Source organism: Dunckerocampus dactyliophorus, chromosome 4, assembly GCF_027744805.1.
Source record: "Dunckerocampus dactyliophorus isolate RoL2022-P2 chromosome 4, RoL_Ddac_1.1, whole genome shotgun sequence".
Taxonomy (NCBI): Eukaryota; Metazoa; Chordata; class Actinopteri; order Syngnathiformes; family Syngnathidae; genus Dunckerocampus; species Dunckerocampus dactyliophorus.
The window spans coordinates 2,110,307-2,135,304 of NC_072822.1; the positions used below are offsets into that span (position 1 = coordinate 2,110,307).

At 42.9% G+C, this 24,998-nt stretch overlaps 1 protein-coding gene and 1 non-coding gene across 4 annotated transcripts; both read right to left on the reverse strand.

Moving 5' to 3' along the window:
* Positions 1 to 592: 592 nt before the first annotated feature.
* On the reverse strand, positions 593 to 23,533 carry npffr2a (neuropeptide FF receptor 2a). Of its 3 annotated transcripts, XM_054774476.1 has the most exons (5): positions 23,304 to 23,533; positions 17,579 to 17,667; positions 10,636 to 10,976; positions 5,225 to 5,324; positions 593 to 2,531 (listed from the first exon to the last, which is right to left on the reverse strand). In XM_054774476.1, exons 3-5 carry the CDS (start codon positions 10,967 to 10,969, stop codon positions 1,679 to 1,681), a joined length of 1,287 nt encoding a protein of 428 aa, XP_054630451.1. In that variant the 5' UTR covers positions 10,970 to 10,976; positions 17,579 to 17,667; positions 23,304 to 23,533; the 3' UTR covers positions 593 to 1,678. The 3 variants fall into 3 exon arrangements, with proteins under 3 accessions (XP_054630451.1, XP_054630450.1, XP_054630452.1); XM_054774475.1 differs by lacking the exon at positions 17,579 to 17,667; XM_054774477.1 differs by lacking the exons at positions 17,579 to 17,667; positions 23,304 to 23,533 and adding an exon at positions 22,212 to 22,376.
* Positions 3,238 to 3,309, reverse strand: trnae-uuc (transfer RNA glutamic acid (anticodon UUC)). Its single transcript has one exon. It is a non-coding gene; the product is annotated as a tRNA-Glu (tRNA).
* Positions 23,534 to 24,998: the final 1,465 nt, after the last annotated feature.

Consider the following 24,998-nt stretch of genomic DNA (forward strand, 5'->3'; position numbering starts at 1 on the left):
GAGCGTTAGGGCCACAGAGAAAAAAAAATTGGAGATTTCGGGAATAAAGTCAGAAAGTTATGAGAAAAAAAGTCATACATTTATGAAAAAAAGGTCTTAAATTTACAAGAATAAAGTTGTAAATTTACGAGAAAAAAAGTCCTAATATTACCTACGCCCAAGGCCAAAGGTCACATAAGTCTCCACTTTTCATAGCTGTCTCACACAATGCCTGTTACGACGCAGTATTAAAATAAACTGAGATTTTGAGAATAAAGTTGTAAATATACAAGAATAAAGTCATAAATGTATGAGAAAAAAGTTGTAATATCACGAGAGTAAAGTCCTACATTTACGAGAAGAAACTTGTAACTTTATGTTACAGGCATTGCCTGAGACAGCTATGAAAAGGGGGGACTTGTGTGACCGTTGGCCTTGGGCATGTGGAGGGGGCGGGGCAAGGAAGGCGGAAGTGAGAAGGGCTAGCTAGCCACGCTAAACTCATTGCTCTGTTTTGCTGCTGCCACATTACAGTATAAATAAAAGCTTGCCTGACGTAAGAGTATTTTCCTTCTGACATGTACGACACCATGACACAAAAATTACAACTGTATACCCATAAATGTACAACTTTATTCTCGGAAATTTACAACTTTTTTCTCATAAAATTACGACTTTATTCTCAAAATCTTAGTTTTGTTTTTTTTCCAATGTGTCCCTAATACGCCGTCGTACTAAATCAACTGAAATCGGCTTTGCAAGCTTTGTCCACGTCTGATGCATCTTTATACATTTATACATATTCGGTAGTTTTCGGTCGGTACTACAGTGGAACCCTTTCATGTCCGTGTACCTCGGACTGGCTGACGGACGTCGACAGAAGCGAAACCGACCAGAGACATAAGAAGAACTGGCAATAGTAAAGGAGCTTTGAACCTATGACAGTGTGTTTCCCTCCATTAGTGTCTATTTCATTTTGATTGTACTTTTTCATAGCAGCTGATGCGGTTATTTCAGTGTCTGTCTCCCAACTCAAATGTCACAAATCTTTCTTATGGTGGCTGACAATCTAAAAAAAAAAAATAAATGGGTGCATTTTGTTTGCTGCTGTGGTCGAATCCAGGTTAATACTGTCATGCATTTATTTTGAAGCTTACTTTGCACTGAACAGGAAGGCGCTGTGTGCACATCGTAATACCGTGTAATCAGACAGTAGTTATGTTGCTTGTTATACTGCTGCTTCGTGACAAGGTTGATGTTAACAAAACTACAGCACAAGCTGAAATAAAGACTTGTACGACCCCTTTGGGACTCCAATTTTATGTTGACATTTATGTCGACGATAGCTTAAGCGGCCACTTTTTAGTAATACGAAGAACATGGTGGACCGTAGATGTTGTCGACATAAACAGCACAGACTTAAATGGGTTCTACTGTAGTTACCAGACAGGTATCACTTTGCAACCCTGATTGTTTGTGCTATAAGGACGTGAAACCCAAATCCATTTTATTTGATGCCCCTCATATGTTCAGAATGCGCCTTAGAACCCGGCAACTAATCTTCATTTTCGGCTCAAATGGCTTTTCAGGGGAGGTAGCTTCCTGCGTTAAATCTGTTTTTGCGAGTAAAGAAAATTGCCACTCAGGCGGTCAGAGGACTAAAAACCTCAAAGCCAACACCCGGAGGGCTGTTTCTTATTCAAATGGACACGGCTGTCACCCCACCACTGCTACAAGAACCCTTTTCCAGGTCCTCCATGACCAAGTCCTGCTCGGTGACATGGTGGGTTCGCCTGGAGCTGGTCTTCTCCAGGCTGTTCAGAGAAATAGGCTCCAGGGAGGTCTGTACGTTATTGGCCGGCAGCACGGAGTTGGTCTGCAGCCTGTGTGAGTAGGTCTTCCTCCGCTGGCCGTCGGCCGTGCACAGGCTGAACTTGAACACCACCTGAAATCCTCGCCTGAAGTTCTCATTGAAGAACCCGTAGATGATGGGATTGACGCTGCTGTTGAAGAAAGCCAGCCAGTGGGCAAAGGGGTAAATATAGATGTTTATGATCCTGTACTGATGCTCGCTGAGCTGGGCGTAGTCGCTCAGCATCATGAGGGTCCACAGAGGCAGCCAGGAGAGGATGAAGAGCAAAGCGACAATGAGGAGCATCTTGATTACCCGCTGCTTCTTCTTGGACACAGTGTGGCGGTTGTCGTGACCCGGTTTGCCCCCTGTGGGCATGGCCGTCTTGAAGAGAGTGATGCCGATGCGGGCGTACATGATGACGATGAGGGACAGCGGCGCCAGGTAGATGTTGGCGAACAAAACAGTAGTGTAGATCTTTCGCATCTCCTGGTTGGGCCAGTTCTCCCTGCACCAGTAAAAAGGAGTCGTTTTGTTGTCGTAGCCCAGCAACACCTGAATGGTTTGCTCCTGTGTCACTTGGAGCATCACGCCAGATGGACACATGATGGATATGGCCAGGACCCAGATGATGACTATGATCAAGGTGGCGGTGGATATGGTCAGCTTTTGCTTGAATGGGTAGACGATGCATCGAAATCTGCAAAAGGACAAAAAGACGGTGAGGTGATGGAGGGTAGTGCAGAAAGTAGACAGGAACCAATGTTAAGAAGGAACATCTCATGATTTAGAAGAGTCCAGTCTTCAATGGTGTCAGAACACTGTGACGTTTGCAAATGCTTGATTTCTTGCTTAAAAGGACCTCTCCAACAATTAGCCGTTTTTCCAGACTGTGGTCTACCGCGGGGTTGGAATCTGAAAAATTAGCATTCAGCAAGGTAACAAGTAAGCTACAAAAAACCAGGTATCCTAACCACTAGACCATATGGGAGACAAGGTTCATTATTGTTGAATCCTGTTTCCAAGCGTTACTTTTCTCAAACTTCTCCAAGCATTGACCTTCAACAGCACACACAAACTGGTTCATCAACCTCACTAAAATTGTGTATGCACTGCAATGCAGGAACCTTGAATATGGAGGATCCTTGGTTCAAGACCAAGCGCTTCATTTGCTTCTCAAGAATTCTACTGAAGATAGTGTCAAGATTCTGACATTTCTAACATTTATGACTTTCTCTGATACATTTTAAAAGACACTTGAGTTGAACAGAGAGCACCTGACAGAAAACTAGGCATCCTAAATGCAAGGGTGTATGGGGAATGGGGAACAGGGCACAATGACACCATGATTAAAAAGCCAGCCAGAATGCCAGTTGAGGTAACTGAATTGCCTCTCTTAAGAAGTGATCCCATACCGGGAGTTGAACCCAGGCCACCTGGGTGAAAACCAGGAATCCTGACCACTAGACCATATGGGACATACAAGCACTTACCATATGGGCGTTAACTCTCAGCCCCTTCAGGTTAATGTATGACTCTCTCTGATGTACTCCAAAAAGACCGTTGAGTTGAAGCTGACAGAAAGCACCTGACAGAAAACTAGGTATCCTAAATGCTAGACCATATGGGGAACAGAACAAAATGAGACTCTATTTTAAAACCCAATCAGGAGGGTATCTTGGGTTGAATGTCAGTCTATGCAATTGCATTTCATTCTCGAGAAGTGTTCACATACCGGGAGTTGAACATGTGCCACCGTGAAAACCAGGAATCCTGGCCGCTAGACCATATGAGACACTAAACCTGTAAAGACCTTGAGATAAAGGTTTCCTCAGTGCACCGTGGAAAATACGATCCCATTCCGTAAATCAAACCCAGGTACCTTGGATAACTTTTGGGAAAAAGCATTGTAACTTTATGGAATTTGGATTCAAAATCAGTTTGCAACCAGCCCAGTGACTTCAAAGACAGGCTTTCAGGACATCGAGGAAGGATTTTGCTCTTAAACTGACATTGCTACAGTTCACGTTAGACTCTCTGAGTGGCAAAATGGCAGACAAGAGTCGATCTCTGCATCTAAACATTCAAATCCAATACCAATCAAGTACTTGACTGATATTCAAGATGACTGTGACTTTTCTCCAAGCTCCCATGTGTCCTTTCCCGTGGGGCCAGACACCCTCCAGTAAGGTCAACAACATGTGATAGAGTGACAGGAAAGATCAAGTGGGTGTTAGCATGCTAGCATCCCTGTCAGGTTTGTAGTTCTGAGAGCAGCTGTCACTCCCCCAGTGCCTGCTAAACCTCTGGGTCAGCCACCGACGGAACGCCTAAAAACTTTCGTAGCTCTTGAAAATGTTACCAGAGATGACTAAGCAGTGTTAGCTGTCATCTTGAGTGACGAGGCAATGGACAGTAAATGTTGGCCTAAAAGTAGACAGGGGATGATCAATAAGTGGGACAACCCTGCTCTTTTGTCTTATTGAATAATGTAGGACTGTCAAATTAAATATTTTTGGGCTTTGTAAGAGCTTGGGGTGGGGGGGTTCAGCTCAAAATATGGGCTGTGCATAAAAAAGTCTTGTCTCAAATTCCTTGCAAGGTTAAATCTCTTCGAGTCCACGCGCTGTTCTTAAACAAGACTATTTGTTTCCTTGCACACTGGGCAAAGTATAACCATGACAGTGAAACATTATCCCACATAACCAGGATCTAATGAGCTGAAGAAAAAAAGCACTGATTACTGGACAGAGAGTGGCGATAAGGCTGGCTTCATTAATTCAACTCACCGTACATGCACTAACGTCTGGGCACATGCTTTTATACTCGGGGTGCAACGGAACGCCATAATCACAGTTCAGTATGTACCTTTATTTTTATAGGGTCATGGTTGAATAGGTACCAAACAAAAAGCAAAACTAGTAATTGGTGCTGATTCAGTGCAGGTACCGATTCCCAGGTATCTGTTGAAATGGGAATCGCAAGGCATTCGCACTTCCTGTCCCTCACCTAACACTTAATGTGTACCGTGTAGGAACTGAGTACATGGCTGAACTGAACCAGAGTGTCAGTACTGAAAAATCCTGTCACGACTACATGCTCTGTTACACCCCTAGTCTATATAGATGGTTTCATCAATCAGGGGTTGGGATAGTCCCCTTTTACCCTCTTCAATTTAGCACGACATTTTGGTACTAGAAATTATACCTCAGTTAAAGGTCACGTACATTTCTTCCATTCAGAAAAGGAAGCCACGAGTCACACCAACACACGTTTTAAACACGTTAAGGGAATTATGAGGTTTCTGTGGTGTCTATCTTGGGGATCTTGGGGGTGGGCACCGATTACAAATCTAAGCGAGTCCTCGTGTTCATGTGCGCGTGGCCACTGTACCTGTCCACTGCGATCGCCACCAGAGTGAAGACGGACGCAGACACGGAGATGCCTTGAACCATGCCGCTCATTTTGCACACCAGGCTTCCAAACGGCCATCCTGTTGACAGGAAAGATAAGATTGACCATTCCCAACGGATATTGCCATTTTATTGGTTTCGGCTACGTTTGCTTCGGATGATTTTTTTTAAAGTGTGAACTGACTGGACTGAGCAGTTGTCAAGCCTGACTGTCATGAAATCAAAAAGAATGGCAAAATGTATACCAAGAAGGGAAAACCCTCCTTCCTCCCAAGCGTGATACTGCCTCTGACCCACCCCGAGCAGCTTTGCTGCACATCTTCACATATAAATAAAGTCAGCCAGCTACAGACACGGGAGCTGCAAGTTTGATCATGTTGTTTTTCTTCATGGAATCGGCTGGCCTAGCCTAATGCTATTGTAATGTTCCACTTTGTTTGACAGTCCTTGAATGCACCTTCTAACTTTGTCCCACGCTGCACAGTACTACTACAGTACTACTACTACTGCTATACTGTATTTATACCCTTTTTCTTTCACCTCACATTTGGTTCCACATGCTGATACTATGTGGGAATGCTTAAAGGTACAATTTGATTACTTTATTGAGTGCTAATGTGCACATTTGTTCAGCACACAACCTCATTGAAAAGCAAAGTCCAGGCTCGTACTGTTGGATGGTGGGTTCAAAAATAATATACAGTTAGAAATCCCCTAGTTTTTGAATGCTTAATGCGAGCGGCGATTTGTCCCATTGTGTTTTACAGTTCTTGAACGCACCTTCTCACACCCTGCACACTTGATTCATCTCCAAGACAAGTTCACACAGATGGACTACTAGAATGTATTTGAACCCTTTTTCTTTCACTACATATTTGCTCCCAAATGCTGATACTATGTGGGAATGCATAAAGGTAAGATTTGATGACCTTCTTGATGCTAATGTGCATATTTGTGGCACGCGTCCTCTTTGGAAAAAAGGTCCAGGCTGTATATGTATTCATTTTGTGCTTTTAATTTCATGTTGTTCCCGTCATAGTTTCACACAATACACAATAAATAAGATAAATTAGATAGCGACAATGTATGTATGTTTTACTGATGTGTTGATGACTAGCCAGTGCGCTGCTAATTCTAGCTGATACCCCAACATAGCTGCCCTCGGCTATGCCTGCCGTTAACTTGCAGCTTCTTCTCAAATTTTAGCTCCCATTTCCAAGGAAAAGTAATCGATGTTCATCACATACAGTATTGTGCCCGCCACACTATTTGAGAAGCAGTGGCCTAATGAAAATGTATTGACACAAAAAAAGCCCCAAATAATAATAAAATAACAAAAATAATCATATAAAATATAAAAATTATGTATTTTTTATTTGGTTGCATTGTATTATATTTGGGGCTTTTTAAATATATTTTTAAATTATCTTTCATTTGAGATAATGTCATGTAATGTTAGTTCAATTTCATTTAATTGAAAAAATCCCCTATCCCAGCTGACTTCGGGTGAGAGGCGGGTACACCCTGGACTGATCGCCAGCCAATAGCGGGGCACATATAGACAAACGACCGTCCATCCCTCCATCCATTTTCTATGCCGCTTCTCCTCATTGGGGTCGCAGGGGTATGCTGGAGCCTATCCCAGCTGACTTCGGGCAACAGGCGGGGTACACCCTGGACTGGTGGCCAGCCAATGGCAGGGCACATATAGACAAACAACCATTCACACTCACATTCATACCTATGGACAATTTAGAGTCGCCAATTAACCTAGCATGCATGTTTTTGGATGTGGGAGGAAACTGGAGTAGCAGGACAGATCTCCTGACTGTCATTAAAGGTCATTATTCTTCTAATGACCAGCACGCCCCCTAATGGTCATTAAAAGAATATCAATGTGTAATGGACAAAAAGATGGACCGCAAAATGGCGTGAATGATGATATGAAGCATAAATGATATACAGAAGTTCATGAAGTTGTTTTTCGGGGCACATACCATGTTGCCCAGAGGCCCCTGACCAACCCAACTGTGTGTTTAGACGCTTGTTGTGTGGTTAGTATTTGAATGCGCTGCCATGATAATCGTTGGAGGTCATTGGCTCCTTTCATCTCTTCCTCGCCATGGCGGCCTGAGATGACTAATCCCTCATTATTGCCAAATGAAAGCATTGTGCGACATAATCATCAAATATGATATCGGAGATAAAAGCCTCTACTTGACCGACGGCTCCCAGTGACGCGGGGCTGAAGTGATCTCTCCTCTTGACATTTCACTAATGGCTAAATTAGATGCGTGAGGTGGGTGGGGGGTTAGTACTTGTTTGCCAATGTGGAGTGGAGTGGCATTTGTTTTATTAATTAAGACCAATGTCTCGTATGAGGCTGATGTGCAGCGCCTCTCTCGGCTCACGTGTCGTCGGTGCTCAGGGACGCTTGGAGATGTTGGTGACTTGCTGCATTGCATCACAGCTAAGCGGGTTAGGGTTTGCAACGCCAGGACTCCTTGGACTCCTGTGGGTCTTTTAGAACATCAAAGGATTCACTCTGGTTTTGTACGTCCTTTTTAAGACACTTCTCCCATAAAGAAGGCAGCCTCAGCAAGGCGCCTGAGCAGCGACGTGCCTGACTTGCAAACAGTGAGCTACATGAGGAGTAAAAATGTCTTTTTTTGAAACATTTTCAGCAAAGTTTCAGAGGTTGTCCAAAATATTTTTGTCACACCTTCAAGAAGCGATATTGCGAGCTTTGCCCACTTTTTACATATACTGTACACTGCAACTCTGTCCAACGTAATAAGTCAAACTTACATTTCCCACCTGACCTGACTGAGCTCAGGTAGTGTAGTGAAGCTTTTCTCCTAAGCTGTCAAGCGCCCCCTTCTTGATTTCTTATTTTTTATGTTTGTCACACTTGAATGTTTCAGATCAGCCAACAAACGTAAAAATATTAGTCAATCACAACACAACTAAACACAAAATGCTGTTTTTAAATGAAACTTTTTATTATTCAGGGAGCAAAAAAAATCCAAACCTACATGGCCCTGTGGGAAAAAGTGAAATGTCCCTTTACATCTGGCATTTCAGAAAAAGAACATCACACCAACAGTAAAATATGGTGGTGGTAGTGTGATGGTCTGGGGCTGTTTTGCTGCTTCAGGACCTGGAAGACTTGCTGTGATAAATGGAAGCATGAATTGTGCTGAAGGAGAATGTCCGGCCATCTGTTGGTGACCTCAAGCTGAAAGCAACTTGGGTTCTGCAGCAGGACAATGATCCAAAACACACCAGCAAGTCCACCTCTGAATGGATGAAGACTTTGGAGTGGTCTAGTCCAAGTCCTCGCCTGAATCCTATTGAGATGCTGTGGCATGACCTTAAAAAGGAAAAACCTCCAATGTGGCTGAATGACAACAATTCTGCAAAATTCCTCCACAGCGCTGGAAGAGACTCATTGCAAGTTATGGCAAACACTTGATTGCAGTTGTTGCTGCTAAGGGAGGCCCAACCACTTAATTAGCTTTAGGGGGCAATCACTTTTTCACACAGGGGCATGTAGCTTTGGATGTTTTTTCTCCCTTAATAATAAAAAGTTTCATTTAAAAAGTGCATTTTGTGTTGAGTTGTGTTGTCATTGACTAATATTTACATTTGTTTGATGATCTGAAACATTTAAGTGTGACAAACATGCAAAAAACTAAGAAATCCGGAAGGGGCCAAACACTTTTTCACACCAGTGTAAGTATTCATGAGTAAAGCATTACAGTATGTCAGGATTACAGTGTATCAAACGCATGAGGCTCTTATAGAAGTCAAATGTGACCAAAAAGAGTGGGTGTACATGCAAATATCCTATTCTACACACCGTGACATAGAGGGCGTCATGTCGGGGGATGATTTCATTCTAAAACAGAATCATAATAAAGAACGAATCCAGGCCAAGTTCGAGACAAGTAGCCTTTGTAAGGCACGGTGGTATCCAAAATGCAGCTCGGGGGCTATTTGTGGCCCACAACTGTTTTTTTTTTTTTTATTGATCTGCAGCATATTCTAAAAATATAATTTAACAAAAAAAAAACTAATGAAAAAACAACAGAAAAAATGAAAAAATTCAGCAGTCATTTTACTTAAAGTGAAACATTAAGAGAAAAAATTAGTAACTTAACAAGAAAATGTCGTCATTTTACAAGAGTAACATAACAAAAGGAAAAACAACGTCATTTTAGTAGCATAAAGTTGAATTATTTAAAGAAAAAACATATTTTTTAAAGTGGTAATATTATGGAAAGCCAACAATCAGAATCCCAATCAGCTTTATTCGCCGTGTATGTTACTATGCTCACCACGCTCACCACGCTTACCACGCTCACCACGTTTACCAACCTTACCACACTCACCACGTTTACCAACCTTACCACGCTCACCATGTTTACCACGCTCACCACGTTTACCACGCTCACCACGCTTACCACGCTCACCAACCTTACTACGCTCAATATCAAAGTGGCAAAATTGCATCCTTTCCTTTTTCACTATGTGGCCCTCGCTGGAAAAAGTGTGGACACCCCGGCTTTGGCCCATCTTCCTGGTTCTACCGATGACTGGCTGATGAGACTGGCTCGAACTGGTTGTAGCTATGTTGATAGCGTGTCTGTTTATGATCTTCTTATCAGTACTTTTCCATGGGTTATTTGTGAGTTGTTGTGCAATTGTAGTTGTGCTGTGTGAGAGTGTCAAGGAGGCCTTTTATGAGAAGCTATTACACTAAAAATGCACTCAGTTTATAGGCTGAATCTAAAGGTGCAATAAGAATAATATCTAAGAATTTAAGATGTTTTTTTTTCTTTTTACAAACCGAGGATTGGGTCACAGGCGGTATCATATCCACGAGGAAGGAGGTTTTTTTCATAATGTCATGAAAGACAGATTCTTCTCTCAAAAGCGGAGCAAACAAGTGAGGGAGATAAAAGATTGTTGCCACATTTGGTGGCCATAAACTCTCGGGACAGATAGTACTGTTAGAATGTGCAATTCAAAAGTCATGTTTGCTTAAAAGGGCACGTTTTTTATTTTGCGTGATGTCTTTGGAGTTCCGATCATGAAAAAGGTCCAAAAATTTGGAGCGACATGCTTTTCATACACTTGACACATTCCACTGATCGAAAACGGGGATATTTCCTGGTAAATCAATCTTGTATGGCTATTGTTTACACCTTGATACCTGTCACATAACCCATGCGCTTCTTTCCACACCAAACTAGTGGAGACTGAATCAACAAGAGCCCCTGCTGGCTGCGCCCGAGCAGCACGCTCCATTTCGCCTCCGTTGCTTCGAGACGCGATTCCACACGACAACGGAGTTAAGCTACGAGGCACTTCAAAGCGAGTATTTACCGGTGATGATGTTGTCAAGAAGCGTCGTCGGCATGCAGAAAATCCCCACCAGGAGGTCGCTCACGGCCAGGTTGAGGATGAACAAGTTGGTGACGGTGCGCATGTTTTTACTCCTGAGCACGATGAAGCACACCACGGCGTTGCCCACCATGCACACCAGGAAGATGAGCAGGTAGGACACGATGAAGATGGCCGCCGTGGACGGCTGGTGGAGGTAAAATCCCACATAGGTGATGTTGCTCCTGGGGAGGACGTACTCCGAGGAGGTGTTGTAAAATGTCCAGTTGTCGTACGGCGGAGTCGGAGTCGTGTTGGTCCAAAGTTGTTGGTTCATTTTAAACCTGGGAGAAAACAAGAGAAAGCCGGGAGCGGATTAATTACTGGGGAGTCTGCTGCAACGCCAGCCATCTTTTATTCATGGAGCCTCAAATCACTCATGACAAATTGGCCTGGAGGAAGCATATCCAACTCTTCAATAAGGAAAAAACTGGGTGTGTCATTTCAAAGCAATAGAATGACGTGGTAAGCATACCAGGACTGTTATTGGTATTTTCCTCGAATAAAAACACTGCTTGGAATGGAGAACTGGTGGAACATCAATGCACTCATCATTAAAACAACACAAGCGCTGTCTGACACGGAGAAGAGTTCAGTCTTTAAAGCATACCTCCTGTCAATCACGATGCTAACTCAAGTAGAGTGGAAGAAAAATATCAGGAACACGACTGATTAAAGTAGCACTGGCTCATTTTTACATTCCAGTCGAGCGAGCGCCGAAGTACCACACAGTGATGGCCGTATCGATTCCATGGCATCGATTAGGGATGTAAATCTCTTTGTGGTAGAGGACTCCATATCTAGATACATGGCTTACGATACCATTCAAAAACCATATATTTTAAAAACAGAACCATTGGATACAAGCGATTCGATGGTTACATTTCGCAGGGCACATACAGACAAACAATCATTCATCCCTATGGACAATTTAGACTCGCCAATGAAGCTAACATGCATGTTTTTGGAATGGGGGAGGAAACCGGAGTACCCGGAGAAAACCCATGCATGCATGGGGAGAACATGCAAAGTCCACCTAAGCGGAGATTCGAACCCAGATCTTCCCAGTCTCCTGACTGTGTGGCCAACATGCTAACCACTCGGCCACCGTGCGGCCTAGGTTACAATAGTGTCCATATGTTTTGCTGATGAGTTGAAAATCGTTCCCGAGCTACAATCGTTTCAGCGGGAGCCCAGGCTCTTGCGTTGTTTAACAGACGGACTCCACGTCAACCGGTTGCTAGTCTTGCGACACCCACTGCATGTCTCCACAATCCATTGACCTTAGGACTGATGGCTGATTATTATCGATCCAGGACAAGCATCTCTCGCTTGTCAAACCAGATATCTGCTCGCATCGGTTTATGGTTGACAACTCTAGTATCTATACATGGATCACCAGAGGCGTGCATTCGAGCCACCCGACTCGTCCTCCAGCCAGACTCAATTCAGTCACAACTTTCATGACTTTGTACACGACTTGACAATATCAAAGACTCGCAACTCGACTTGGACATTGACATCAATGACTCGAGTCTGATGACTTGAAAATCTGTGAAATTTTCAGTGCTTGAAAATAGTAAAAATGGTCATGTTTTATGCCTAATATCTTATGAAAAATGCACATTGAAGGTGTTAAATGGCCAGTATGAGTCGTGTTGTAATGGGGTACACACAAAGTATCGGTATTGGAAATGGAATGGAAATTTGAAAAAGAGTCATCTCCATCATATTGAATAAAACAACATCACTCATCGCTACTACATATTCACAATAAAAGCATCATTGGTAACGCAGCTATCTTTTTCATGTATTTAACTTGTATGTAACCAGATAAGTCCCACTGAGATCAGGATCAAATTTAAAAGGGCGACCTGGCCAAGAGCAGCACACATCATAATAAATACAAAATTCAACAACGTTTAAGGCAACAAATTACAAACAATAAAAATGGCAAAAATTCAACAATTTTGAAATGGAAATGCAACACTTTTAAGGACGGTAATATTTCAAAACGCAAGCTTTGCTGATAGCGTTCTCGCTGCCTAGCGTGTCAACTCCAACAAAAAGCTTCAAATGAGACCAGTTCTGACATTTTCATTTTAGTCTGTATAGCGTTCTAAGCGGAGGGGGCAGCAAAACAAAAAGCACTTTTCCCCAGTTCAGTTCTCCTTCTCCTTGATTTCTGAAGCAGAGAACATAGGATGGAACTCTTCCAAGAAGAGACTTATCAATCGACATCATCCAATACAGTAGAGCTCACAGTGGTGAGTGAGGCGACCACAACCAGTAACGAATATCCCTTACGGATAATGCATTTTTGCCGAGCACGAGCACGAAATGAGTACAGCACGTCTTTATCCGTAATCGTGATAAAGGAAAATCCTGATTGGGTAACTACTTATGTGTTCACTCTTCACGCTCTGTGACTGGCCAGTCACACACAGCGACCGCCCCTCCCTAGACAGAGAGAGAAGCCATGCCTGTCACGCTTTCACACACAGACACAATACAGACAGTTACGCTCTGCTTTCTTGCCTCCATTCCATCTCACGTTCTCTATTCCGCTCGATTTCCGTTTGTATGATATTTAAAGTTAGTTGGTAGACTTGTTTCGTTACGAACGCGTTGCAATCAACAAGGCAGAGTTGAAAACGGCTCGTGTTGCGTCGGTCACTGCCGGTGTTTTGTTTGTTTTTTTTCATCTGCCAGCTTCCAAGTTGGCTGGTGATACAAAGTCAGTTGGAAAACTTTGCTCGTAGTACCGAACGCGGTGCTTTTGAGAAAACTACAGTGAACAAGGCTGGCAGATGATTTCCCTGTTTGCCATCGCTGGATGTTTGCATGAATCACCAACTTCACACAGATCATTAAAAAAAATCAGCAACAAAGTCTTTTCAGATCGCTTCCACATATACACGGTACACGTACAGCTGAATAATAGGCAGCTTCGCTCAATACATGTCAATTTCAGACTCACGCATTGGCCGATCCAGGGAGTGCTGTCGGCCGATATTGGCATAAAAGTGAGATATCGGTATGGGAATATCGATAGCCAATGTCTAAATGGAAATATCTATATATTGTATAAGCTTCAGATGGCAGCTGTACATTTGCAACGTACTTTTACTATCAAGTACAAGCGGCTAGCGCTACCGTCAGCAGCAACAGCAGAGATGCACGCCTCATTTATTACAAGCTTAAATATTCATGTTTGACTTGTTATACTTTATTAATGCCCTGAAGGAAAACATCTTGTCATTCAAAGGTTAAATTCCAACCTAATGATCCTTTAAATTAGAGCTAATTGGGGGCAGCGTGGCCGCGGGCGGTAGAGTGACAACAAAATGTCAAACAAGATGTCAATTTCTGACAATTTCTTCTCTCTTGCTCATATGTCAGCGCAATGTGATGCGGCCCTTAAATTCCATTTATATCCAGGCATGTGTATAATTTATCACACGGCCAGTGGATTTGAAAGCCTCCAGCTCGCTCTCGGCACAATTACGAGTACTCACAGTGAAAGTACAGGAAAGTTCAGTAACACTGACAACATGAGAGGCACGTCAAGCGCACTCGCTGTAGGTGACAAGTTGTGAACTGAACTGAAGTGGTAGGAGCACACAGTGCAGCCCTGCTGGAGCCTCACACCAGGACATATTCACACTGCTGTAATAGTAGCCCAGTGGTTAGCATGTTAGGCTAATTGCAGACCATTTGGCTAACTGGTGAATGACTGTTTGTCTATACATGCCTGATCAGAAATTTAAGACCAGCTGAAAAATTGCAAGAGTTTACGTTTTACACTTTTGGAACTTAAGGAGGTTCTAAGTAGAACTTCAAAATGCAAAAAGATTAAATGGGAGTGGGACAAAAAAATCAGAGTATAAGCATTTTATTGCAAACAACCATGAAACTGACATAGGCTGTTCTTCAGGTGATCTAAAGACCATCGCGCAAAAAAGACTAAACCCCCCTAAAATACAAATAAAATGTTCAAAATAGGACTTAGTAATGAGAAGCTGCGTCATTCTTGATATTCACTTGAAAATTGGGTTTGGCCATGCTTGATGCCAGTGTTTCCAGGAGCCTAGTGGAATGTTGCTCCAGGTGGTGGAGATGACTTCACGGAGGGCATCCACTGTCATTTTTGCAAACTTCCCTTGCCATCCATCCCCAAATGTTCTCAGTTGGATTTGGATGAGGGGAACACGCAGGATGGTCCAAAAGAGTGATCTTGTTCCTCTGGAAGAAGTCCTTTGTGAAGTGCAGCGTTGTCCTGTTGAAAAAGCCAGTCATGACCACACAGACGAGGGCCTTCAGTCATGAGGGATGCCCCCTGCAACATCTCCACATCGCCATCTGCCAGCTGCCGTTTGACGCCCTAGCACAACTTGAAGCTCCATTGTTCCAATGAAGGATCATGATGGCACCCCCTCCACTGCGCCGTGTGGAAAACATCCCAGGTGGGATCTCCTTGTCATGCCAGTAACGGTGGAAGCCATCAGGACGGTCAAGGTTACATTTTTTTCTCATCAGAGAATAAAACTTCCTTCCACCTTTCAATGTCCTTTGTTTGGTGCTGTCTTGAAAATTCCAAACTCCCAACCGTGTGGCCTTGAAGGGGTCGAGGCCTTTGAAGACCTTTTTTGGTGTTAAAACCGTTATCCGCATATGCCGTCTGATGGATGTTGGACTGCACTCGGCACCACTAACAACCTTCATTTCTTGACAGACAGCAAATGGGATCCTGCGGCTCTGTTTGAGTCTACCCCCGGACTTTTTAGTCCATAACCCAGAGGATCTTTGGATAAGTTTCAAATGGCTGCCTTACTGCGTCCAATCTCAGCAGCAATGGCGGGCTGTGAGAGGCCTTGCCTATGGAGCTCAACAATCCCACCGTGTTCAAAGAGAGAAAGCTTTGACCTTTTTATGAGGTTCACAGCAGACAACAGCAGCGAGGCTCCATTATTCCCAGCTCTTTAGGTTTCTGCTGGAATTTATGAAATTACCTTGAAAGGCTGTGAACAAGCTCTCAGGCAATCATAGCACTGTTAAGACACTCTCACGCGAGGGTAAGGGCGCACTCTGTGGCATGTAAGGCTAGTGTGAGCGAGTTCGGTACACTTCCCCTCCTTTGGCACCGTTGGAAGAGGTGGCCAACGTAGCCAAGTCATTGAGTACAGCGACAACCGACACTTCATATTAAAAATAAACACAAAAAAAATCAAAAAGTCAAACCCGCAGCACGCTTGCTCACCCGTACATTTGTGTGCGATCCACTAATGCAAATCGCTCCTGTCGCAAGTAATCAATGACAGCCGCCACCGTCCGCGATAGACATAATCAGAATGACTGACAACTAAGGCTGGAAATAATCCACCAAGTCAGGAAGACAGCAGTACAAACAACATCAAATTAAAAGCACAAAATGAATAATGAATCCAGACCCACCATCCACCAGTATGAGCCTGGACTTGTTGTCTTGTAACGGGCAGTATGCTAGCATGAATTAACTTGAGGTTGTAAACAGAACAAACACACACATTAGCATAGCAAAGTATCAGCATGTGGGACCCAATATGAGGTCAAAGAAAAATGGTAAAAATACAGTACAGTAGAAAAATGGTAAAAATCCATAGCAGTCCACCTGTGCAGCGTGGGAGAAAGTTACCACATGCACGATGGTGCGTTCAAGGACCGTCGAAGAAAGGAGTCGCCGTTTTTAACAAATCACAAAAAAAAACACGCAAAATTTGGGGATTAAAAAAAAAATAGTGGCCCCTATTTCCAAAATTGGCCTGCATTTACATAAAATTTGACGTAGTTATTTACAAATGTATTTTTTAAGTGTTTTTTTGTTTTTTGTTGTTTTTTTTCATTGCGCCTGAAAGTTTCCCGGCCCGTTGGTTGGTGACCCCTGACATCAACCCAATGAAAACACTTTTGGTTTAAGAAGACTACACTGTTGTACTGCATTAGTGTGCTTTTATTTTGCATATTTTGCGATAAAATTACAAACAGTGTTTCCCATACGTTCCGTTCAAATTTGCGGCCCGCCACAAACAAATTTGGAGCGCCACAATTCGATTTGCCGCTACCTGTTCACCAACCCATTCTAATGCGATGTCCCTTGCCGTTCGGTTATGCATAGCATCCCTGCTCCTTAACACCAGGGGCACAGGTGTATGCTGGAGCCTATCCCATCTGACTTTCAGAGGCGGGGTTCAGCCTGGATTGGTCGCCAGCCAATCGCAGGGCACATACAGGAAAAAAAACATTCCCACTCACATTCATACCTGCAGACAATTTAGAGTCTCCAATGAACTTAACATGCATATTTTTGGAAGCCGGAGCGCTAACCACTAGGCCACTGTGCGGCCCTGGTCTTATTCAAACGAGAAGAAAGGTGACAAAGACGACTGCTAACATAGTAAAAGTACTTCCCACATACGGGCTGACGAAAACGAACACAATGAAGTCGCCTGAATAGCCTCTCTTTTATCCCACTCAAGGACAAACAAACCCGCGAGCGCTCGCATCGTGAATTATTGAGCATTTATCGCTGCTGTGAATGCGTGATTAGCGCCGATAATGCGGCACATTACGGGCCATTTTCGCTCATGTAAAGATGTTTTTGACACTTTCAGAGCCGCACACTTGAAATGCATTAAACATGATTGTGATTGGTTGGTTCAAGGAACTGAATAAGTTAGGGTGTATGCTCTTTAAAGTCCGCCATCTTTATGGTTTATTAATAGAAACGCAGGCGGTGCTGTATGCACGCTGCATATAGGCTGTGATGGAAAAGGGAATAGAACACAGGAGGTTGTCTTTGTTTTCCTGTGTTACATCCTAAAAGTATGTACAGTGGAACCTCGCTTACTGCGATTGGCTGGCGACCAGTCCAGTCCAGGGTGTACCCCGCCTCTCGCCCGAAGTCAGCTGGGATAGGCTCCAGCATACCCCGCGACCCTAATTAGGATAGAATAGAAAATGACAGCATAGAAAATGAATGGATGGATGTAACCTCGGTTACTAATTGAAATCTTTCCATAAATCAAGGCACAAGAAACACAAATGTATTCTTATATAGCGTAAAATATGTAATACATGAATTATCTACTTAGAGACGGGTGAAGTAGCCAACAAAACAACTGTACTCATTTAAGAGTATTGTTACTTTGGAACAGTTTTACTCAAGAAAAAGATTAGTATCGGTTGATATCGGATTCGGAAATTGAGAGTTGGACAATATTGGCATATGGGTTATTGGCAAAAAAGCCAATATGGGACGTCCCTAGTTTCAACCAATTGTGGAACCGTGACAATGGAAAAGCAAAGCTCTGAGAACCAGCTTCAAAACATGTACAGTGGAAAAGGGGTAATAGAGGCGTTTTAAAAAATACACACACACTCACCTAGCACAATCAGAGTTGCGCAACACAATAGCTGCACTTTGTAGATGTATCTTTCTTTTAAATTTAGTGGGTGCGGCTTACATAACGGGGCGCTCTACATTCCGGAAATGACGGTATGTGTTTTTGTCGACATTGAAAATGATTTGGTGTTTAACGCACACACGCACACACGCACACACGCAAAAACAAGTTAGAATGTTTAATGCAGCAAACGTCCATGTTTGTGTTCATAAGACAACTAAAATTGTTGCTGACATGGAAGATTATTCGGAGTATGCGTTTTCAGAATTATCAAGGATAATTTCGAGACGTTACCGTGCATATCGTACACATTTAAGACAATTTGCAGTGTTCCCAAATGTAAGAGTCGTGCTGGGTGCCAGAGCAGATGATAAAACCCACACCAGCACGCACTTCCGGCGGCTTCGAGAAGAACTCTGCACTCAATGACAATCCTGTTATGCTACACTGGGCGTGCACGTGATGTCCCAGAGGAGCGTTGACAGGCTTTCCATAGGCTGCCATAGTGCAATTACACGGATACCGTGTATAGTTCACAGCCGCTCGTCGATCTCTGGCTCGCCACTATTTCATGGATTTCCCTGTCGACAAGAGGGGGGCACCCGTGGCTGCAGCATGTTTTCTGCCCATTCGATACCACTTGGCCGTTGGGGGTGGACAGGTCCTTGTGCGGCAGTGCTGACAATGACCAACCACTATACTGTAATTATCCATCATTGCTGTTGTTGTGTACACTCCAGCAGCTGCACAAATTGCAGCCTGTGCATACGCCCACCACTTCAAGGAAGACAGCTTAGTGTAGTTAAAAAATAAAAAGATCAAAAGCAGGCTTCGCTACACATCTTAAAATGCCGCATGGAGCTCTGCCAGTCTGTCAGCTGCAGATGTGATATGCTAACCAAGCATGATGTTAAAGTGTGAGTTACTCATAAATTACTCTCCAATCAAGCCACGCTACTACGTAGTAGTCTGTAAATTGCTTTTTTTATTGCCGCTATTGGACTTTGCAAAGTTTGGCCCGGGGGCCATTTGCGGCCCGCAGCCGTTTTTTATTGGTCCGAGGCACCTTCTAAAAGTACAGCAACAAAAGTGAAGAAAGCCACTGCAAAAAATGGAAAAACCTGCAATAACTTTACAAGAATAAAGTCAAAATATTAAAAGAAAGACGTTTTCATTTAAAGAAAAAAGTCCCAATTTTGCGAGAGTCATGTCATTTTAGTAGCATTTAGTTGACAAATTGAAGATTTTTTTTAAGTCGTAATACTATATAAAAATAACAAATCCAGTTGTAATTATTGTAGAAAAAGTTATGTTACGAGAATAAAGGCAAAATATTATGAGAATAAAGAATACAACAAGGTTTTACAAGAAAGTTGAAATAGTTGAACACTGTTATTTTTAATTAATAAAAAACAGCAGAAATGGAAAAAACAGCCGCAATTTTATGAGAATAAACCCGTAATATTATGAGAAAAAAGAATGTATTTTAGTAGCATAAGGATGAAATATTCAAGAAAAAATATGTTTTTTATTTGTAATACTGTGAGAAAGAAAAAAAAATAAAGTTGCAATTTTTTGGAAAATTAGGCTGGGGGAAAAATGGGAATACACTCAAAACATTCTGGGAATAAAGTCATAATACATGATAGAAATAACACAATAAGTTGATCAGTTCCACAAGAGTGCTTATGGAGACACTTATGGAGCGTGCAGAGCGTCTTCCCTTCCATGATCTCACGGTAAAAACTCCAAAGTAACATCCCCTATTACAGACTATTCATATCTACTACTTTTTTGATATTTTTGATGAGTAGTGTGAAAATGAAATGCTTGATTGTCAACACATTAACAAGCACTCACAAATGACTCTCCCATGAAGCCGTTTAGTAGCTATTAGTAGTCCGCGAATTGCTTTTCTATTGCTGCTGTTGTACTTTCCACCCACTGCCAGCGTCATTTTCATGCCATGTGTTTTTGTCGTGAGCTCTCCCAGTCTGGGCTGTGAAACAAACGTTGCAAATCCATTCATGGGCAGCCGATATGAAGTGTACTGTCTCTCGCTGGCGGTGCAGCTCATGGTTCTCCAGAGCCCGGATGGCCCATTAGGCAATACAAGCAAATGCTAAGGGCACCGTAGTCTCCAGAGGGCACCAAAAAAAATGAAAATGTAAAGCAATGGCCTATTTATGTGACTACAAATGGTAACAAAGAAGTCTCCCCCGCGCCCATCATTTTTGTACATAGTCTTGCACATACAGTGGAACCTCGGTTAGCGTCCGCCCCGGTTAGCGTGTTTTTCAGTCCACGTTGAAAATTTACACCACAATTTTGCCACGGTTTGCGTGCTTTCTCCAGTTAGCGTGCAAAATAGCACGCGTCTTGTCGTGTCGTTAATGCACTGCGTGAGTCCGACTGTGTTCCTAATGTTTTTGTTCTTTTTTTATCACCTTCCTTCTTAGCATCATATTAGCTAGCTTACAAAATGGCAACCGGAACCGGACATTATGTTGTCCGCCTATGGCAGGGGTGCCCATTACGTCGATCGCAAGCTACCGCTAGATCGCCATGGTATTTTGGGTCGATCGAGTAAACATCACTTTGTAGATTCCATATGACATCTTAATGTCAGCTGACATTAAGCTCTCCTCCTGATTCGCTCTTGCTCCCCTGCGGCGTTTCATCTTTATTATTCTGATTACGGATAAACTAACTCAGCGGTAAGATGCTTGTATCTAAAACAAAAGTTATCTGTTCACTTGTAGCGGCCAGTTATGTAGAGAAGAAGTGTATTGCTTGATGGCTTTGCGTCGCGTCATGAACTCCACTACAGATATCAGTGTTTTCTACACATCCGCTTCGTAAACCGTTATTTCATGGTGAAATGGAACATGCGTCCATTGCTGAAATCTTTTTAATATGTCGCCTTGACTTCGGCTGCATTGTCTTTTGCATCATCATTTTCATTTGTTGTATATCGGTAATATATATACAGTATATATGTACAGTACGTATGTATATATATATATATATATATATACTGTACATGTATAACGCACATAAATACTCATAATAGTAAGAATATATATATTTTCTATATTCATAGTAGAACGTAGATCTTTGACACCAAAAAAGTGCCAGTCTTATGGAGTTGCTTTGCCCTTTTTGATGTTTCATGAAAAAAACACATTAAAACTGTTTGGACAAATGCTAATCAGTTCATGTTGTGCATTGCTGTACCCAAAAATGATCCCAACAGTAATAATGGTGTCCAATTAAACCCCGAGTAATCAACATATACGTTATGAATTGTCACCAAATGATAAGCTGAGCTGCTTTCCATATAAATTGACTGCAGCGTTTCCTTGTTGTCTTTGTTTGCTGCATGTCACACTAATCCCCTGAGAATCAAAGCAAAGCTGCAAGCAGGATCAAGTTCTCCACTTTTATTTGTTTTTCCGGCATGCCTAAGAAAGTGCCGTACATCCCGTGTTTGCATTTGCACAAAAAGGAGTAGGAAGAAGCCGAGCTTATTTAAACCGGAGATTCTCAACTGGTGGGTTGTGACCCAAAAGTGTGTTTTCAGTGGGTCGCAGGTCTATGCCTGGGCAAAAAAACAATTACAACGTCATGACCTGATGTCTGTCAATGGTGTGTGCCATCTTTATGAGCGACGTTGCCGAGCTTGAGTGAGGGGGTTAGGACATCGAGGCGCCAGACAGGCACACAGCTGCAGACATCTGCTGGAGAAGAGCGTCCAATAAAGACATCTTTAAAAATAATTAATCAATAGTAAATATTGATATGAGAAGTTTGAGTTGGAAAAATTCCGCAATTTGGATCACCATTGAGCGGGGATGGTGCGTCCATCCAACATCCATTTAATCCAACCCTTTCTGCATGTGCCACGGACAGGAGGATGAGTACAGAAACTCCGTCAACTGGTGCGGCACAAACCACCTGCACCTCAACTCCACCAAGACCAGGGAAATGGTGGAGGACTTTAGGAGAAACAGGACACACCCAGAACCTGTTCTCATTAAAGGTGATTGTCTGGAGGGGGTTCACACCTACAAATACCTGGGAGTGCATCTGGATGATAAACTGGACAGGGCAGAGCCGTCTGTACTTCTCAGAAGGCTGGCGTCCTGCAATGTATGCAAGAAGCTGCTACAGATCTTCTACCAGACTGTGGTAGCTACTGCCCTCCTCTATGCAGTAGTGTGCTGGGGGAGCAGCCTCAAGAGAAGGAGCCACACGCCTGGACAAACTGCTGAGGAAGGAAGGCTGTCATTGGCACTGAGCTGGACAGCCTGGCATCTGTGGCAGAGCAAAGGACACAGAGGAGGCTCCTTTCCATCATGGACAACCAGCATCATCCATGCATGGCATCATCTCCCAACAGAAGAGCAGTTTTACTGGCCGATTACTATCACTGCCCTGCTCCACTGATAGATAGCTAGATAGATAGATAGCTAGATAGATAGATAGATAGATAGATAGATAGATAGATAATGATCTGCCCATTCTATATATCTATACTGATAGTTTGTTCACTTCCTGTGTTGAAGTGTTACCATTTTTTAATAACAGCGAAAGAAAAGAGGCAAAAAAAATGAAAGAAATTTTTTATAAAAATTAAACAAGGTAAACAAATGGAAAATCTAAAACATTGAACGATTAAATGTAAAAGAATAAATACAGGAAACAGATTACATGCAACAACAAGCACCATCTTCTGGATGTCAGCAAGATTAACGTCGGCGTGCTGGTCCCCTTTCAGCCTCCTGGTGTAAGTAATGGTTACCCTAATTACTCCACGCCGCTGCATGCATTTCTAATGATTCGTCAACAGCTGAACTTTAACCAACAAATGGCAAACAGCCCAGGCTGCTAATTGCTGCACATCATGTTCATCAAAATCCCCTTCAGTGTGAGACGTGTTGGGGACGACAGGGGCGGCGCATGTCAAAAGAGAGACGGAGAGAGTGGGAAGTGAACTTCTAACGTGTGCACAAAGAGCGCTCTGTGCACAAATGAGTGCGTGAGAGTGGGCATACAGTGCAAGATGTGCGCTAGAGAGGCACGCACCTGATGATGCCCAGACTCACACGATGCAAGCATTACCACAACGAACGCAACAATGCCTTCAAAGTGCATGCAAGAACTTACCTTTTGTGACTTTTAAAGCTTCACTGAAGAACATCTGCACGCTGCGGGGAAAGCAAAAGAGTACCCGATCGTCTCTGCATTAGACGTGCGAGAAGAAGAAGAAGAAGAAGAAGAAGAAGGGATGCTCAACCAACAAAAAACCAATCATGTACAATCTGAGCACAGCCGTCCGGCTTGGTGCGCCTGCATGCATGGAGCGCATCATCCCAGGCTGATGCGCTCAGCCGGTTGCTCCGAGCGCAAGTGGAGGGCTGAGCACAGCGAGCGCCCCCTTTTTGAAGGGCCGTGACGTGGAATGGAGGTGGGTGGGCTAAGCAGGCTAACGTGGTCAGTGGGGGTGGGGGTGGGGGTGGGGGTGGGAGTGACACTAGAGTCTCCTGCACTGCTGGCATGACGTCGGAATGTGCACACACAAACACGCACGCACGCATGAATGATATGATGATGAAGCATGGTCAAGGCTGGTATGTGCCATGTCCATGCATGCATGCATGCATTTGCACGCTAAAATGGAACATGACTGCATTGGACACACGCTGTAACCAAGGGGTCCAAACTTGATCATTATCTCTAACATGGTGAACAATGAAAGGACGGAGGGACACTTTGACACTTTGCAAAGCATATGCTGCCAAACTTACGTATAAATAAATGTAAAAACTGCATCTCAGCTTTGTGATATTGGTGAAAAAAGTTATTATTAGCATCAACTTCACTCTTTTGTCTGCCATTTTTCTTTTTTTTTTTTATATTTCCCAAATATTTCAACTTTCTTTTAAAGTCATTGTTTTACATCGAAAATCATTGTTTTAATTCAAAATTACAATTTTTGTAATTAATTGTTTTTTTTTTTACAAATACACTAGGTCCCCAATTTAAGAACATCCGACTAGCGAACATTCGCGGATACGAACACAAGCCGACTGGTCTATATTGGATTTTATTTTGCCTTGTAGTCACTCAATCGGTGTTTATACTGCTACTGTACATGCTTGACCAGCAGAGGGCACTGTGACACTGCTAATGGGACCAACAGGTACAGGAAGACAGGAAGAGGAGAGAGGAAAGCTAAGAGTTGTATGATACAACCCGGACAGAGCGTGTGATTAAAGTTTATGAAGAGTTAATAGGCCTGCTTAATTCTACACCACCCACAGAACACTACCTCTTTTAGAAGAGTCTAACCACCACCACCATTTGTCCTTTTTTTCAATAACTCCTCCTCCTCCTCCACAACGACGTATGCTGGACCACTCCTCTTCAAAGGTAAATAACATTTATCATTACGTATTATTATATCACTTTTATTATTGTTTTTTTCATTAATTAACCTGGTTTAATATTACTACTGCATCCAAACTCATATTTACATACATACACATATACTGTATATGTATACACGTACATGTAGTACCTATATCATTGGTAATATTACCTTTTACCCTACTTAAGAACAATTTGACATAAGAACGGTCGTCTGGAACCAATTGTGTTCTTTAGTTGGGGACTTAGTGTATAACACTATGAACTATTTACAATTTTTACATTTGGAACTGAGCTTTGTGTGTGCATGTGTGTGCACGCGTGTGCATGCGTTAAAATGTCCCTACAATGTGTAACGCTCTCTCACTTCCTCCTTCCTGTCATGTGTGATTCTTCCATTGAAATAATCCCTGCTGAGGTCTTATCAAAGGC